General features: G+C 43.3%; 1 protein-coding gene across 6 annotated transcripts in view; it reads right to left on the bottom strand.

Annotated features, from left to right (window-relative positions):
* Positions 1-994: 994 nt before the first annotated feature.
* LOC135519428 (ATP-binding cassette sub-family C member 4-like) overlaps positions 995-19,342 on the bottom strand; it is a 49,592-nt gene continuing 31,244 nt past the window's right edge. For 3 of the 6 annotated variants that reach the window (XM_064944644.1, XM_064944643.1, XM_064944647.1), the window contains 8 exons: positions 17,696-17,796; positions 12,954-13,145; positions 11,530-11,685; positions 8,170-8,259; positions 7,511-7,683; positions 7,050-7,173; positions 4,797-4,931; positions 995-3,297 (listed from right to left, as the gene is read on the bottom strand). In XM_064944644.1, the coding sequence (XP_064800716.1) occupies positions 3,202-3,297; positions 4,797-4,931; positions 7,050-7,173; positions 7,511-7,683; positions 8,170-8,259; positions 11,530-11,685; positions 12,954-13,145; positions 17,696-17,796 (1,067 nt within the window). In that variant the 3' untranslated portion in view covers positions 995-3,201. The other 3 variants (XM_064944645.1, XM_064944646.1, XM_064944648.1) reach the window with 3 other exon arrangements.

Below are 19,342 nucleotides of genomic sequence, written 5' to 3' on the forward strand. Positions count from 1 at the left end.
ATAAACATAACATGCAACAATTTCACTGAGTTACAGTTCATATATGGAAATCAGTCAATTGAAGTTAATTCATTAGGCCCTAATCTATGGATTTCACAACTGGGAATACAGATATGCATCTCTAGGTGGGGGCGTGGATCAGAAAACCAGGCAATATCTGGTGACCACCATTTGCCTCATGAAGCTCGACACATCTCCTTCGCATAGAGTTGATCAGGCTGTTGATTGTGGCCTGTGGAATGTTGTCCCACTGCTCTTAAAAAGGCTGTGCCAAGTTGCTGGAACTGGGACACGCTTTCGTACACATCGATCCAGAGCATCTCAAACATGCTAAATAGGTGGTGACATGTCTGGTGAGTATGCAGGCCATGGGAAGAAATGGGACATTTTCAGCTTCCAGGAATGGTGTACAGATCCTTGAGACATTGGACCGTGCATTACCATGCAGAAACATGAGATGACATGACAATGGGCCTCAGGATCTCGTCACGGTATCTCTGTGCATTCAAATTGCCATTGATGAAATATAATTGTAATGCCAATGCTACCATGGGACATTCTGTTTACAATGTTGACATCAGCAAACTGCTCGCCCACACAATGCCATACACGTGGTCTGCGGTTGTGAGGCCGGTTGAACGCACTGCCAAACTCTCTAAAACATTGGAGGTGGCTTATGGTAGAGAAAAATCACGTTCACTTGCAACAGCTCTGGTGGACATTCTTGCAGTCAGCTTGCCAATTGCACACTCCCTCAAAACGTGAGGCATCTGTGGCATTGTGTTGTGCGACTTAACTGCACATTTTAGATTGGCCGTGTATTGTCCCCAGCACAAGGTGCACCTGTGTAAGGATCATGCTGTTTAATCAGCTTGTTGATATGCCACAACTGTCAGGTGGATTGATTATCTTGTCAAAGGTGAAATGCTCACTAACAGGAATGTAAACAAATTTGTGCACCAACATTTGGAGAAATAAGCTTTTTGTGCGTATGGGAAATTTCTGGGATCTTTTATTTCAGCTCATTAAAACATGGGACAGAGACTGTACATGTTGTGTTTATATTTTTGTTCTGTATATTGACTCATGGCAAGATCATAAAAAAAGCTAAGACAATACTCATTGTCTAAGTATTCAACTAATACAGTTTTTATTTGTTGGATTACATTCATATTGCATCTTTACCGGTCATATGATGTCTTGATTTTTTGCACGGCTTTATTGATCAAGTTTAAGAGTCAATCATCTGATTGGTTGTAGTCCCAGAGACTGAAACAGTGGATCAATGGTTATAGTTCCAGAACCGCATACATACAACATAAGCAGCATACACAGCTCAGATGATCAGAGCGGGGAAAAACTGTCGACAGTACACACAATGATTCTCTTCAGAAGCATTCATGCCTTTCGCATCATTTCATAAGCTCTTTGAGTGGTCATCCAGTATACATGCTAACACACAATACAACTACTTCTGACCTGCTTTATTCCAAAAACAGAGGTAGCAATAGTCATTCTACTCAGAGTGCAAGAAGACCAAATCTGGTCTTAAAAGACAAATCAATGAAAACAGTGCAATTATAAAGGATCGATATTCTGATCAAGGCACAATGATTATTGAAAACAATAAGACATGTGGATCCTCTTTTTTTTTTTAAGTACAAAATCAAATTTGACTTAAAACTATTAACGTACTGGTCAAACCCACTGTCAGCTAGGTAGGTTTTACTCGGAATAACCTAAAATGTGTATCCAACCAGTATAAACTACTGTTTTTTTTTACACCAGTAAACACTCCACACCCCTAAATCTTTACATGCAACCAAATGCAGGATTGTGAATAATCCTACCCCGGGGGCCATGCAACACACATACATACAAAAACAAATATTGCAAAACAATCAATACAACACAACCAGTCATCTGTTTTTAATGAAGGCAAACATTGCTTCAAACAATTGCTCCTGGGCAGTTATGGACCCATAGCCTATGTATGCTGATCACGTGACACCACAGCTCCCAGAGTGCTGGGGAATTTCTTCTTCTTCTCCTGATTGTAACCAGGTAAAACTCCAGAACCTAGTTATAGCAGTGACCTTAAGGGTTGCCCTATTGCCTGGGGCAAGTGAACTGAGCAGTCGGGCAAGTTGAGCTTGCTCTAAAGTCGCCCCAGGCAATTTTTTAAAAACTGAAAACAACAAGAATGTAAGGAATTCCAGTAGGCTAAGCCTAAAACTAATATTTTGTGTTTATCCCTATTGTTTAAGTGAAAGGCAGACGATATGGAATTTATGGCAGTTAGGAAAGTTGAGCCTTCTCTTTGGCTGTTCCATTAGGCAGGGGATTTTGATTTGAAAACAACCAAACTTATCTCGCGTCGTGATACGATTTGCCCAACTTTAGTCCTGCCCTGTTCAGCTCTCGTCACCCCCAAACGTTCCACTGCCCACTGCTTCTCACCGCTTTCCTTCCATTGGAAACACTGTAGGGTAGGTCCAGGGATTGAAATGGCCACTGCCCCCCCCCCAAAAAAGTTCCATTCCAAATTTGATCATATTCACAATTTCTCTTAACACAAATAAATTGGCTTAGGCTGTGAACGTTACCACTTCATTTACCCAAGCCAGATGGAGGCTGGGCCTACAGTTGCTCAGACTGATACAGCATGTCAGATCACTGATGTTTAGGTGTAGGCTGCTACAATGTTTCTGCAAAGAGGTTTTGCTTGGGTCTGTCAGGAGTGAGTTCTTACCCTGTTTGCTAAAATAATATCAGAGTCTATAGACGTGCGTCATGCCCAATTCGTGTGCCCTGTGATTTTCATGAATCTGACAGGTCAACACCCACACAGCACTCTGATGAGAAGGACATAGTGTGCGAATTGACAGATTAGGAGGCAAGGCTGGTGAGTTTAACAAAAACACACAAAAAAAAACCAGTAGGCCTACTTTGTCCCTGTTTCAACACTTTTGCGTATTTAAAAAAATATATGAACCCAAACCATAACTGGTGGGGCACTGCCCCATATAATTGAAAAGTGCTAAAGCAAAACGCCTGATCGCCACACCTTTGCCAGCGGTGTTGAAGAAGGCATTGTGAAATCAAGAGCTGGATAATATTTGGTACAGTGTGTGAGGCATCCTCATGGTGTGGCCAGCACAGAGGGCCACATTACAGGGGTGAAAAGGTCAAACAACGGTGTCACAGGGCCGTCTCAAAGATGACACAGCTCCCCTCGGACGGGCTCAGGTCCGTCAGTCCGTTGATCACATTGGAATGGCTTTTGTTCATGTGAACCTGAAAGGGTAATAAGGAGAGCAGAGTCACACAGATTCTACTGTAGCTTGTCGTTTGAGGTAGAATCTGTGAATGGCTGATTTAGGATGGATCTCAGACTGGATTGAGGAATTTGTCTCCCACAGGAGCACGCAAAGTGGTTATTTTGGTCTCGTAAAAACTTTGAAATTCTTTGGCGATAATCACAACAATAACGTAGACTTCAAACACACTGGATTCTTACGGACTATGCTGTTTAACATGACAATTTATCACAGATACAAGATCTAAAGCAAAATTATCTTGATACATACAAAACACTCATTCAGAATGGCTATTGAAATACTGTTGTTTTCCACAGAGAGCCGAAAGGTGTCCTTTTATCTAGTTCCAGCCGGCACAAAGAGGCTATGACAAACCAAGTATTTTGGCAACACGAATGCACACGCAGAGGGGAAAACAGGTGAAAACGGTTAGCCACAATATCAGATACACTCCCAACTCAGCGATTGTCATTCTGCTCAGACAAAAGGAACGAGAGGTTGGTATCAGATGATTTAATGTATTTAAACCTTGACTGACAACTATAGAAAGTTCACACTCGGTTTGTGAGACGTCTCAGTATTTAATAAGTGGTGCTAGAGAGCGGTTCTGGGAGTTGGAGTAATCTGATCTGGAGAGAGCAGCCCACAATAAAGAAAGGAGACGTAAGGGTCTGAACAATGTCTCTACCAATCCGCCACTGTGCAGGAGAAGACGATACCAAATAATGCGACAGTGTGCTGAGTCTTTGAAATCAGTATTTTACCCATTTCAGTCTGTGGCTGGGGAGATACAGTTCTCCTGATAAATTTGTACCAGGGACAGAGAGAAAATGAAATGATGCCTACTTTTTCTTATTTCACAAAGACCTGTTTGAAGTTGCAATATCGTATCTGTAGTCCCTGACAGATGCACATAAAAATGGAATTGAACGATGAATAGCTACCCAGCCCTTATCTGGAGAGTGGCTGAAGGGGAAATACATCACAAATGAATTTCAAAGCAAAAAATATATATAAGGATGTGCTCTATTACAGTAATCCCCATAGGAAGTTTATCCCAAATCGAGACAAAGTTAAAACCCAATATTTCAAAATAGATAAAGAGCAAAGAAAGCTGCTTTTCTAGAATGATCTCTGAAATGATTTCAAAATTACATTTTTGGAAATAGATTACACGGACGATTCATTAGATAATATCAGAGTCAATGTAAAATGACAAAAGGGACATTTTTCGCATGAAATTAAAACGTATGGTATAGAATATAGAAATGCAGCTACATAAATAGTATTACACACATTCAGTACAAATATTCACAGAACGCCCTTGTGTGTACGACTGACTGTTGTTTTGGGCAAAGGGACGCCAGTTGTTATAAGGCGTGTGTTATAAGGATTAGGGTGACTGTAGCTGTGTGCACTCAGAGTGCTGACTGAGTTAGGACAAAGGAGGAGGGCGGGGTTGGTTGGGTCGGTTACCTGTTTGGCTGCATGGAGCAGGGAGGCTGCCTCTGCCTTGCCTGTCTGCTGGACCATCTGGTAGAACACTCCTTCCTGGTTCTGAAGCAGAACGTAGGGCTCATCGTATTCCTGGATCCTCCCAGCATCTAGAACCTGCAATCAGACACAGGAGAGAGTACCGTAGTAGGGCGTGAGCCACATAGCCTATATACTTTAATACTTAAAAACTAGCCTTTCAGCTGTTTCACTGGTGAGTGATCTGCACAAGACAATAGAGGTCGAGTGAGAAACAGTAGTTCTCTGCTGTCTCGGGAACCATCCATTTCATGTGACTCACGCCAACAACAAACACCAGGGCTTGTTATTGCCTGACGGGGCTGTAGCTGCTGTGAACGTGTGCGCTGACAGTGTCAGACAGAAGATCAGGCCTAAGCAAGGTTATCCATGCATTTATCCATGCATGCATTTCAGCACCGCAAGGGTGGTCCTCAACTGTGTCAAAGGCAACAATCACACCTTCAGCACGCTTCAGAAAATTACCATTGTGTCTCTGTCATCACATGCAATGTAAAACAGGCAAAGAATAGCTCTTATTCAAGGAGCTCCATAAAGGCCTAGCATTACATTCGGTCTCCCTTTCAAATGAGTGAGATCTTCTGAAAATAGGCAAAGCCCACGCTGTTACATGTTAAGCCACATTTTGGAACAGTAACACATAGCATTGTGTGAACAACAGAACACTGTATTTCTCTACCTTAGCTAGCTCCGTAGAACATATGCAGGCCAAAGAGTTTCCTACTCAAGAAAACTCTCTCATTCATCAGGGGTGTCGCTTAATCACTTGGACGAGGCAATTCAGGTGGGTCCCAAGTCTGTTCTATCTAACAGCGTGACAATCTGGGGGCGTTTGACACGGGGACAGGTGTGGAAACGTTCCCGCTGTGTGACATTTGGCTTTTCCTCTTGCCCATCTCAACAGCCATTTACCGGGTCAGCCAGTGTCCTGGAGGACAGGAAACAAATGCTGCCACAAATGGCACTAATTGGCACCTCTGCAGGCAGTGGGCTGGAAGAGGCCAAAGATCAACTGGCACGAGGGCATGGGGGGCACGGGCTGGCCTGGTCACCTCTCAGTCTCTGCCCACCTGGCCCCACTAAGAGGGGGTGAGATTAGGGAGTAATGGGACCGGCTGTTACTTAGAGCTAAACTCTTAGTACTTCACTGACTGGGCTGGTTGTAAAGTCTGACCCTGATCTGATCTTAGATACTGTACTGTAGAGGCCTTGACAGATCTAAAAAGTTGGACCCGTTCCAAAATGGACCTGGGGCTTCCCCATCCGGACCCGGTATGCATAAATGAATTCAGTAAATATAGAGACCCGTTCCCGAACAGACCCGAGGACAACTTGACCCATTCCGTAAAGATCTGGTCCGATCCGGACCCGTTCCGATCCGAGTGAGGGAGCAACAGAAAAGTCCAATTGTAAGCTACCTTATTAACCAGAGCTGAGAAAGTTGCGAGGGAGATGAGGTACAGAGAGGTGATGCTCTACCAGGGGCTGTGCAACCAACAAAGCTGACTTGCGCTATAGTAGACTAATAGCTAGGTTATTTATCATCCAATATGATTACGTAGCACCTGTCTTGACTGCAACAAACTGCGAGAAGTTAAGATAATTGAGGCTGCATACACGCTCTCGTCCCACACAGTTACAAACAACTCCATTCAGAATATAAAGTAGCAGCATACTTTTTGGCTCTAGGTCTTTGTAGCCTATCCTTCTCCTTTAACTTTTAATTCCATCACTTTAAATCCATCTTCCATTGATTATATATATATATATATAATCCATTGATTAAATATCTCAAACCTTTTTCCCCACACGGAGGTTCTATGACTGTAGCCTATTGTCGCTTTGATGACTTATGATTGGCCAACAACAACAAGTTACATGTAAAAAGAGTCTCTCCCTCTCCCCGTCGCGGTCGGATCTGCATGGGTCTCTCCGGACAAGTCAGTTAAAATTACAACATACCCGAGACCCGTAACAATCATATTAGATCTGACCTAGTACCATGAAATTATTTAGAATTCTGGATCCGGACCTGCTCGGTTTCTGGATCGGGTCTCGGGTACAGGTGGATCCGTGAAGACCTCTACTGCATAGTAGGAAGCAGAAATATGTGCAAGCTATTTCATATTGAGTGTACTGTGAATGGCTCAGTGAAGAAAATGTGCACACACAGTGCTAGCCACATGGTTACTTAACACTGGAGGGAGGCCTCACCAGGATCCGGTCACAGTCGATGATAGTGTTGAGTCGGTGGGCGATGGTGAGCACAGTACACTCCCTGAACTTCTCCCGGATGGTCTGCTGGATAAGGCCGTCGGTTCTAAAGGAGCAGGGGAAGAGAATACCTCAGCATCCATGCAGAAACAATACATTCTTCCGACACACCCCTGGGCAGGGATTTTACTTTACACATCAAAACAATGACTAATCCTTAGCCAGGTATGTGCAGCTGTAGTAAAGTAAAATGGGATAGAGTTACATTGTCAGAGAACCAGGGGCCATACCTTTATTCATCAAGGTGTTAAACCTTGATATTTTTACCTCTATATTATGTGTTTGTCCTAAAATTGGAATATACTGATGTATGGGACTGAGTTACAACACTACAATGACAACTAGCACAAATATGTGGGTCAAAGTGTTCAAAGTGTTCTCACCTGGGGTCCACGTTAGCGGTGGCCTCGTCAATGATGAGGATTTTGTTCCGTCTGAGGATGGCCCTGGCCAGACAGACTAGCTGCCTCTGACCCACGCTGAAGTTGGAGCCTGACTCAGCCAGCATGGTCTCCAGCCTCCCAGGAAGCTCCTCCACCACGGTCCTCAGCTGCACCTGCAGGGAGAGGAGAGGAAGCAGGGACCCTCCATTACCCCTGTAAAAAGGCCTCCCGGGGGGGGTATCTTAAAAAAAACATCCAACACACACCCATTAACCGGCTGGCACAATGCAGGGCCAGGTCCACTGATGACCTTGGCCACCGCTCCCTTGTGACCAGCCTCTTGCTTTAACCCAGGCCAGCAAACCCATTGAGGAGTGGGGAGACTGGGGAGCAGGAGCTGGAGCCCTTCACTGTGGGGGAACCCTGCCTTCATCCTCTAGTGCCTAACTGGCAAACGCAGCACAACACATCTCCACCAGCACTTTGAATGGCTCCCAGTTACAAGCCGCACATTGAGCTGGGCCCCACGGCCCTAATGGGATTTCCCCTCCATGACTTGTGGCGAGCAGGGAGGCTGAATGGCAGCATTGTGGAGGGGGACAGAGGGATCCCCCCATGGGCCTCTGAGGGGGAAGCATTCAGAGCCCAAGCTGGAGTACCTCTCCCAGTGCATTCCACAGGTCCTCGTCTGTGTGCTGGCTGAAAGGGTCCAGATTCTTCCTCATGGTGCCCGTGAAGAGAACCGGGTCCTGCATGGGGACGGATGGATATAGAAAGAGAAGGCCATGGCCAGTTAGGATAATGACGAGGGGGACACGTTTGAAGAGGGTTAAGACAGGCTGTATAGAGCGGCGCTATGTGTGAGGGAGAGGTGTTCACAATGGGGCCTGCAATGCCACACTCAGGAGCCCGATTCAACACTCGGCTCCGGCCCACTAGCCAACGCTAAGTTGATCTTTTTACTTTGGAGAACCGTAGCTTGTGCTGTGGTCTTGTTTGAGAGCAGAGGATCTGTATAGAGGTTGTCTGGACATAGAAAAGGTGCCTGTAAACACAATCAAACATTTCTCAAATTACCTAAAAAGGTCAACTATAGTCATGAACGTTTAAATCTCTCAAATATATACATATATATAAATAATAAATACAAATTCACAATGTTCATTCAAATTCATGAAGTTAGATGTGCCCTCTCTAAATTACAGTTTAAAAAGTTTATATCAACATCCCTAGTTTTTAGTTGACAAATGTGTGCATGAGTAAAAAGGAGTTGTCCTTCAGTTGGCTGACTTTTCTCCAAGCTATAATTTTTTTTTTTTTTTAAATAGCTTGGAGCAGTTCTGTGGGAGCTCTGTGTATTTACAGTGAGCTTACACACCTGTATCAAGGTTCAGGCATACAACCACCCTTAAGAGAGCAAATACAGCTCTTTATTATAGTGCAGTCAAAATAGCTCGCCACTCCGAAGGCACTGTTCCAGCATGCCCTTGTGTTTGCTGTAAACCTGGCAAACAGGAGCACAGCTACATGTCCTCATGCCAAGTCTCTTTAGAAGATATTTATTCAGAAATCCTAGCCCAACGTAAAAGCGATTAAAAAAATAAAATAATAACTTACAGGGGACTCTCCGTTCGAGCCATAAACAAAGCGTCACAGCATTCCCAGAACAATATAAAGCTATATTACATTTCCACAGGATCATTTCCTCATTGTTTTATCACTAAGTAAATACTTGAGTGATTTTCTTCTGCGACACACAACAGAGTTTATGAGGCTTTAAAAGGACATAATGACCATTTAAAAAAACATTAACGAGTCTGTATAGGCCTGTGTCGTAGCAATAGAGATAAAGGAGGATATGGAGGAACGGTCAGTCCACAATGCAGTGGAGGGAAGGCGGTAATAAATCAAGTTTACTCAAGACGCTAATCTGACCTATCAAGAGAAGAACGTTCACCTGGCAACTGCGAGATACGGCCCGGAACAGGAGTAGAGCACACAGTGACTGGAAAGACTCACTAGGTGTGTACTGCTGTTGTGATCCTCATAATCATGTCTCGTGGTTAGAAGAATACTGTTGTGTGAGAGTGACTCATATCACCCATGCCCCGTTGGCTGCTTTGGTGCAGGTCATAGGCTCTGCGCCAACACTGTGACAGCACCACTAACATGAGGTTGAGAAGGCAACGCACACGCGCACACACAGACCATTGTGTCAGTCTCGAAACCCATGGCAAGTGTTTAACTTTGAGCAGATTCCTTGAAAACATAGCTGTGAATTTTAAGCATTCAGGAGTTCATCCCTTTCTCTCTACAGCCTAAAAACTGTTCCACCTCTCTACTCCCAATGAGCTTTACCCCTGCCACCAGCAGACTGCCTTGTCATTAAGCCAGCTCAAGTCCCAATTCAAACTAGTTTTGTGACTCACTTTAATTGAGGATTCAATGTTAAGTTGGAAAAACTGCTTTCAAGCACAGCTTTCCAAAGACCGATTATGTGCTCCAACAATTCTAAGCCCTCTGTTTGCCGCCGAATTCATTTTGAACTGTGAAGTCATTCCTGAGATTTCAATAGAACCTGAAATGGATTCTTTTTTAATGCCATATACTAATAAAAGTTTATCATAATCAAATCTGGGGGAAGCTGTAGAATAAAAGTTCACACGGGCAATGTATAGAATACATATCAGAATCTGAGAATTCCACATCACAAGGTAGGGCAACAAGCATCTTATATCAAGTCATTTTCCATTTAAAAGGCTGAGTGAATATCACTTACACGGAGGGGGGGTTCAAATGACCTTTTCCGTTTCTAAGGGAAGTTGTGAAAAATGGGAATATAAGCAGAAGAAATCCAATCCTTGTAATATAAGTAATAGCAAATCATACTCTGCGTCTTTCATGCTTGAATTTTTACAGCGGAAAAATAGGACAATAATCGAACCTGATAGATCATCTCTATTCGGTTTGTGTACAGATACAGTGCTGCTCCTCTTAGATAAGCCAACGTTTCAGTTATGAGTTCAGAACAGAAGTCATCTAAATATGCCCCCTCTTTCCCCACCCCGTTTGCAGCTTTACCCTATGATGCAACTGGCTGTCCCCCTGTCAGAACGAGCAGCATCCAATAGGAAAACATTACCTTGACATAACTCAGGTAGTGGTAAAACATAACCAGCTGTAATACAGAAGTGAAAGTTAATCTGGTAAACTATTGATAATAGAAACCCATCAAAGCCACACCAAAAATCTTAAATTAACTTGTTTTGGGGAAACCTTGGCTGCAGTGTGTGAAATGTTCAACACTTGGGCTAAATGATGTTGGTAGGCCTTTGTGAGACTGTGAGGATGGGGATGGGTAGAGAAGTCTTCTAAGCAGCTTTGCTGATGTTTCGGGGGTAGAGGGCTAATCTCCTGTCACTGACAGGGTAGAGAGCTACTCTGCTCTGCTCTCCTCTCAGAGCTGGGCTGTGGGAGTCTTCACCGCCGCAGAGCACTGACTCACCCAGGGGGTGGCATTTTCCTAATGCTGTATCACTTTCAACAAGAGGAAATAAAAGTTAAAAACTGTCTCAAGGCATCCGTTTGTGTCACTTTCCAAAATCCCCTGAGTGACGACTGTAATTCTCCTCAGCCTGTTGTTGCTTTGAAACAAACAGTGACGTAAAAAAGCAGGCCAGACCTCAAAGGGGGGAGAGTTTGGGTTACCAATGGAAGTTCACCTACCCCACTGAATGTGCATCATGTCTGATGAATGCCAAAGATATATAATGGATCATGTCAGAGAACCCTGAAACTCCCACATTCAGGCTTTAACGTTTCTACTCAACGCTCTACAAATGACTGAGGTAATGTTGTTTGGCAATTCTAAAGCTTCCATAGTCATGTCATGTGTACTATAAAAAATGTCCGATCGAAGGCCTTCCATGGATTATGCTGAACAAACTAAAGACGTGCTATACAATGCAGCCTAGCCAATAGACTACAATGGGCAGTGGGAGGGCAGAGAACATACATACCTGGGGGATGATGGAGATTCTCTGGCGCAGGGTATGCAGGCCGATCTCGGCGGTGAGAACTCCGTCGATGGAAATCCTGCCATCAGATTCAGCCAGGCGGAACAGAGCAGAGATCAGGGAGCTTTTACCAGCGCCAGTCCGCCCCACGATGCCAACCTAGAGTTCAACATACAGAGAAAGTTTGTTAGTTTGTTTTTCTCTGAACACATTTCCTCTACTATAAAATCTGATGTCAAGACTTCCTTCTATAAAGTTGACTTCCAAGTGCTAAATTCAAGGTCTACTTCACTTCCCATTGTGCCATTGTAAACTGAATCATCTCTGTCCTTTATGATGGAACATTTGCCTTTCAGGGCCAGTTCTCCAACCGAATGAGAGATTCTCATTGCTGAGATGTTCCTTCCTGTTTGATATCAGCACATCAGTTGTTAAGGTGACAGCCCCACAAGCCGGGTGACATTAAAACAGCAGAATACCGCTGAAGTTGATATGATAGTATAAGATGCTATCGTAACGTATGCATTTCAGTGTCTTCTCTGTAGGTGCTATCAGCCATGTTCCGCATGGATCAATCACATATCCCTTCCTACAGTAGCCTATAAGCTCGGATTCCGATTCCCAAAGATGAGCTTCTAACTAAAATCAGCAATATTAAAATGCCGCTTGGATTCAAACAAAGCATGCAAAGGCTATCTAGAGTAAATGTATAAATCACCTTGTGGAATCACTACACTGGAAGTATGTAAATGTACAGTAAGATATGTAAGAAAATTCATAGTTAACAGTTAAAAGTAAATGTCCCAAATCATATGTTGTGTGTGTGTGTGAGAGAGAGAGGAGTGTTCAGAGTGCTAGATAGGTGCTAGTTTCCCTGTGAAAGCGTCATCTCAGGGGGACTGTCAGGATGCACACAAAGCCTGTTCAGGCCCACGGCATCGGGTGAAGATCCCTCCCATGGGCTGTCAGAGCCCAGGCCTCTTCACTTATCAACCCATCCATTGTGAAATCAGCCGCCCTGGCGAACCGTGGCCATGCAAAATACACCCCCTGCATTAAAAACGCTGGGTTTCAATCACCCTCAACCATCTCTACCTCTCTCTCCCTCTCATCTTCTCTCCTCTCTCTCATATAGTGAATAAACAGTTGTCACCGTCAGGTCTCCTAGAATGCAAATGTGAACAAATGGATCCACTTGACTAGTCTTATTTGCATGATATGTATTCCATGAATCACAAATGGTATATTCCTTGGGAATCAGCGGCACAATAAGATGTCCCCTAAATAATTGATTTGAAAAATAATGACACACAGAGAAGAACAGCACCGCACCCATTACACTGGCTGCATATCAACTGAATTGTGTTGGGGTGTGTTGTCCATTGTCGTAAACATGGACACATATCAGAAGAATATGTAGTGGGCACCTTTTCTCTCGATCTGAAGACCGCAGTAATGTTCTTCAGGACCGGAGGACTGTCCGCATAGTAGGAGAAGTTGACCTGGTCGAAAGTGATGAAACCATGCCTGGGCCAATCAGGCGGAGGCTGTTTGTCTGTCTCCCAAGGTGCTTCGCTCTCCAATTCTGTGTACTCCACCACCCTTTCCACAGAAGTCATCTGGGAGTGTCAGAACATTATTACAAAATCGTTGTTATTCTATGAGGGAATATTCTGTTCTATTTCATTCTGTGGCCAGGAACACTGACAGTGCCAATCATAAGTATTCACAGCCCTTCTATTTTTTCACATTTTGTTGGGTTACAAAGTAGAATTGAAATGAATAAAAACCAAATAATAATTGTCACTGATCTAGACAAAAATTCTCAATAATGTCAATGTAGTATTCACCCCCTTTGTTATGGCAAGCCTAAATAAGTTCAGTAGTTAAAATGTGCTTAACAAATCACATAAAAAGTTACATGGACTCACTATGTGCAATAATGGTGGTTAACATGATTTAATGACAACCCCATCTCTGTACCCCACACACAATTATATTTAAGGTCCCTCAAGACGAGTAGTGAATTTCAAGCACAGATTCAACCAGAGGCCAGGGTGCTTTTCCATTGTGTCGCAAAGAGCATCGATTGGAAGATGGTAAAGACGATTACACCACGAGGCCAATGCTAATTTTAAAACAGTTATAGGTTAATGGCGGTGAAAGGTGAAAACTTAGGATGGATCAACAACATTGTAGTTATTACTCCACAATACTAATATTAAAGAGTGAAAAGAAAAAATCCTTTACCGAAAAAAAAGAAAAAAAAAGAATTTGCATCCTGTTTGCAAAGGAACTAAAGTAATAACTGCAAAAAAATGTAGCAAAGTAATTTCCTTGTTGTGCTGAATACAAAAGAGTTATCTTTGGGACAAATCCAACACAATACATCATCGAGTACCACTCTCCATATTATCAAGCATGGTGGCGGCTGCATCATGTTATGGGTATAACATGCTTGTCATTGGCAACGACTGGGGAGTTTCAGGTAAAAAAAAAAACAGAAAACCTTGTTTAGTCTGCTTTCCACCAGACACTGGGAGACGAATGTTCCTTTCAGCAAGACAACCTAAAACAAGTCCAAATTCACACTTATGTTGCCCACCAAGAAGACAGTGAATGTTCCTGAGTCCTAGTTAGTTTTCACTTAAATCTGCCTGAAAAATCGATGACAAGACTTAAAAATGGCTGTCAAACAATGATCAACAACCAACTTGACAGAGCTTAAAAGTATTCTGAAAATATACTTTTTTAAGGTGCAAATATTGCACAATCCAAGAGTGCAAAGCTCTTAGAGACTTGCCGAACAAGACACAGCTGTAATCGCTGCCAAAAGGTGTTTCTAACATGATTTGACTGAGGGAAGTAGATGATCTAATCAAGATAATGTATATTTGGCTTTCAACTTCATTAAAAATAAATATGGAATTTTCTTTAATTTTGAAATAAGAGTAGTTTTTGTAGATTGTTGACCCAAAAAAAGTACATTTTAATCCCACTTTATAACAATAAAATGTGAAGAAACCCAAGAGGGGTGAACACATACACCCAAGCCAAATACATTTAAACTCAGTTTCACAATTCCTGACATTTAATCCTAGTAAAGATTCCCTGTCTTAGGTCAGTTAGGATCACCACTTTATTTTAAGAAGGTGATATATCAGAACAATAGTAGAGAGAATTATTTATTTCAACTTTTATTTCTTTCATCACATTCCCAGTGGGTCAGAAGTTTACATACACTCAATTAGTATTTGGTAGCATTGCCTTTAAATTGTTTAACTTGGATCAAACGTTTCAGGTAGCCTTCCACCTGCTTCCCACATAGGTTGGGTGAATTTTGGCCCATTCTTCCTGACAGATCTGGAGAAACTGAGTCAGGTTTGTAGGCCTCCTTGCTCACACACGCTTCTTCAGTTCTGCCCACACATTTTCTATATGATTCAGGGCGTTGTGATGGCGACTCCAATACCTTGACTTTGTTGTCCTTAAGCCACTTTGCCACAACTTTGGAAGTATGCTTGGGGTCATTGTCCATTTGGATGACCCATTTGCAACCAAGCTTTAACTTCCTGACTGATGTCTTGAGATGTTGCTTCAATATATCCACATAATTTTCCTTCCTCATAAAGCCATCTATTTTGTGAAGTGCACCAGTCTCTCCTGCAGCAAAGCACGCCCACAACATGATGCTGCCACCCCCGTGCTTCACGGTTGGGATGGTGTTCTTCGGCTTGCAAGCCTCCCCCTTTTCCTACAAACATAACGATGGTCATTATGGCCAAATAGATCCATTATTGTTTCATCAGACCAGAGGATATTTCTCTAAAAAGTACGATCTTTGTCCCAATGTGCAGTTGCAAACCGTAGTCTGGCTTTTTTAATGGCGGTTTTGGAGCAGTGGCTTCTTCCTTGCTGAGATGCCTTTCAGGTTATGTCGATATAGGACTCGTTTTACTGTGGATATAGATACTTTTGTACCCATTTCCTCCAGCATCTTCACAAGGTCCTTTGCTGTTGTTCTGGGATTGATATGCACTTTTCGCACCAAAATACATTCATCTCTAGGAGACAGAACGCATCTCCTTCCTGAGTTGTATGATGGCTGTGTGGTCCCATGGGGTTTATTGCGCCCAAGGATGAACCAGACTTGTGGAGGTCTACCATTGTTTTTCTGACGATCTTGGCTGATTTCTTTTGATTTTCCCATGATGTCAAGCAAAGAGGCACTGAGTTTGAAGGTATGCCTTGAAATACAACCACTCAAATGATGTCAATTAGCTTATCAGAAGCTTCTAAAGCCATGACATCATTTTCTGGAATTTTCCAAGCTGTTTAAAGGCACAGTCAACTTAGTGTATGTAAACGTCTGACCATCTGGAATTGTGGTACAGTGAATTATAAGTGAAATAACCTGTCTGTAAACAATTGTTGGAAAGATTACTTGTGTCGTGCACAAAGTAGATTTCCTAACCAACTTGCCCAAACTATAGTTTGTTAACAAGAAATTTGTGGAGTGGTTGAAAAAACGAGCTTTAATGACTCCAACCTAAGTGAATGTAAAGTTCCGACTTCAACTGTATAATAGGCACTGTATACATTTGCACAACTAGAAACAACTATAGCAGACTAGTACAATTATATTATTCACCTATTCTTCAGCCAGGCAAGTCAAGACAAACTCAGCAAAAAAAGAAATGTCCCTTTTTCAGCACCCTGTCGTTCAAAGATAATTCGTAAACATCCAATTAACTTTACAGAGCTTCATTGAAAAGGGTTTAAACATGCTTGTTCAATGACCCATAAACAATGAATGAACATGCACTCGTGGAACGGTGATTAAGACACTAACAGCTTACAGATGGAAGGCAATTAAGGTCACAGTTATGAAAACTTAGGACACCAAAGAGGCCTTTCTACTGACTCTGGAAAACACCAAAAGAAAGATGCCCAGGGTCACTGCTCATCTGTGTGAACGTGCCATAGGCATGGTGCAAGGAGGCATGAGGACTGCAGATGTGGCCAGTGCAATAAATTGCAATGTCCGTACTGTGAGACGCCTAATACAGAGCTACAGGATGACAGGACGGACAGCTGATCGTCCTCACAGTGGCAGACCACGTGTAACACCTGCACAGGATCGGTACATCCAAACATCACACCTGCGGGACAGGTACAGGATGGCAACAACAACTGCCCGATTTACACCAGGAATGCACAATCCCTCCATCAGTGCTCAGACTGTCATCAATAGGCTGAAAATGTGCTGGACTGCGGGCTTGTAGACCTGTTGTAAGGCAGGTCCTCACCAGACATCACTGGCAACGTCGTCGTCTATGGGCACAAACCCACCGCCGCTGGACCAGACAGGACCGGCAAAAAGTGCTGTTCACTGACGAGTCACGGTTCTGTCTCACCAGGGGTGATGGTCGGATTCAGTTTATCGTCGAAGCAATACGCGTTACACCCAGGCCTGTACTCTGGAGCGGGATCAATTTGGAGGTGGAGGGTCCGTCATGGTCTGGGGTGGTGTCACAGCATCATCGGACTGAGCTTGTCGTCATTGCAGGCAATCTCAACGTTGTACGTTACAGGGAAGACATCCTCCTCCCTCACGTGTTACCCTTCCTGTAGGTTCATCCTGACATGACAATGCCACCAGCCATACTGCTCGTTCTGTGCGTGATTTCCTGCAAGACAGGAATGTCAGTGTTCTGCCATGGCCAGCGAAGAGCCCAGATCTCAATCCCATTGAGCATGTCTGGGACCTGTTGGACCGGAGGGGGAGGGCTAGGGCCATTCCCCCCAGAAATGTCCGGGAACTTGCAGGTGCCTTGGTGGAAGAGTGGGGTAACATCTCACAGCAAGAACTGGCAAATCTGGTGCAGTCCATGAGGAGGAGATGCACTGCAGTACTTAATGCAGCTGGTGGTCACACCAGATCCTACCTGTTACTTTCAATTTTGACCCCCTCCCTTTTGTTCAGGGATACATTCCATTTCTGTTCGTCACATGTCTGTGGAACTTATTCAGTTTGTCTCAGTTGTTGAATCTTATGTTCATACAAATATATACACGTTAAGTTTGCTGAAAACAAACGCAGTTGACAGTGATAGGACATGTCTTTTTTTGCTGAGTTTAGGTCTAAATCAATAAAGGAGGTTTTTACCATGTTCTCCACCTCCGCACTTTGTCTGACTCCCCACTGAAACATGCCGACGAGGGTTACTGCATAGGACAGAGCCAGGCCCACAGCACCAGCCTTCAAGTCTGTCACACCAGGAAAGAGAGAAACCAACTCACTGTACTCCATGTTCACCTAAGTACTGCAGAGCCTGTGGTGTATATGGTTGATTACACAGTACCAGTCAAAAGTTTGGACACACCTACTCATTCAAGGGTTTTTATTTGTATTATTTTCTACATTGTAGAATAATAGTGAAGACATCGAAATTATGAAAACACAAATGGAATCATGGAATGGAATGCCTTGACAGCTTTGCACACTCTTGGCATTCTCTCACCCAGCTTCATGAGGAATGCTTTTCCAACAGTCTTCAAGGAGTTCCCACATATGCAGAGCACTTGTTGGCTGCTTTTCCTTCACTCTGCGGTCCAACTCATCCCAAACCATCGCAATTGGGTTGAGGTCGGGTGATTGTGGAGGTCATCTGATGCAGCACTCCTTCACTCTCCTTCTTGGTCAAACAGCCCTTATACAGCCTGGAGGTGTGTTTTTGTTCATTGTCCTGTTGAAAAACAAATGATCGTCCCACTAAGCGCAAACCAGATGGGATGGTGTATCGCAGCAGAATACTGCGGTAGCCATGCTGGTTAAGTGTGCCTTGAATTCTAAATCAATCACAGACACTGTCACCAGCAAAGCACCCCCACACCATCACACCTCCTCCTCCATGCTTCACGGTGGGAACCACACATGTGGAGATCATCCATTCACCTACTCTGCGTCTCACAAAGACACGGCGGTGGGAACCAAAAATTAAAATAATTAATTCATTAAAAATTAAACAAAAATCACAAATATGGACTCATCAGACCAAAAGGAAAGATTTCCCTATGTCCATTGCTCGTGTTTCTTGGCCCAAGCAAGTCTCTTCTTCTTATTGGTGTCCATTAGTAGGGGATTCTTTGCAGCAATTCAACCATGAAGGCCTGATTCAAGCAGTCTCCTCTGACCAGTTGATGTTGAGATGTGTCTGTAACTTGAACTCTGTGAAGCATTTATTTGGGCTCCAATCAAGAGGTGCACTAATGAACTTATCCTCTGCAGCAGACGTAACTCTGGGTCTTCCTTTCCTGTGGTGGTCCTCATGAGAGCCGGTTTCATCATCGCGTTTGATGGCTTTTCCGACTGCACTCGAAGAAACTTTAAACGTTTTTGATATTTTCCGGATTGACTGACCTCGTCTTAAAGTAATAATGGACTGTCGTTTCTCTCTGCTTATTTGTGCTGTTCTTACCATAATATGGACTTGGTCTTTTACCAAATAGGGCTATCTTTTGTATACCACCCCTACCTTGTCACAACACAAATGATTGGCTTAAACGCATTAAGGGAAAAAAATCCACAAATTAACAAGGGTTCACCAGTTAATTGAAATGCATTCCAGGTGACTACCTCATGAAGCTGGTTGAGAGAACGCCAAGAGTGTGCAAAGCTGTCATCAAGGCAAAGGGTGGCTACTTTGAAGAGTCTCAAATATATTTTGTTTTTGGTTACTTCATGATTCCATATGTGTTATTTCATACTATAGTTTTGTTGTCTTCACTGTTATTCTACAATGTAGAAAATAGT

Source organism: Oncorhynchus masou, chromosome 29 (genome assembly GCF_036934945.1).
Source record: "Oncorhynchus masou masou isolate Uvic2021 chromosome 29, UVic_Omas_1.1, whole genome shotgun sequence".
Classification (NCBI taxonomy): domain Eukaryota; kingdom Metazoa; phylum Chordata; class Actinopteri; order Salmoniformes; family Salmonidae; genus Oncorhynchus; species Oncorhynchus masou.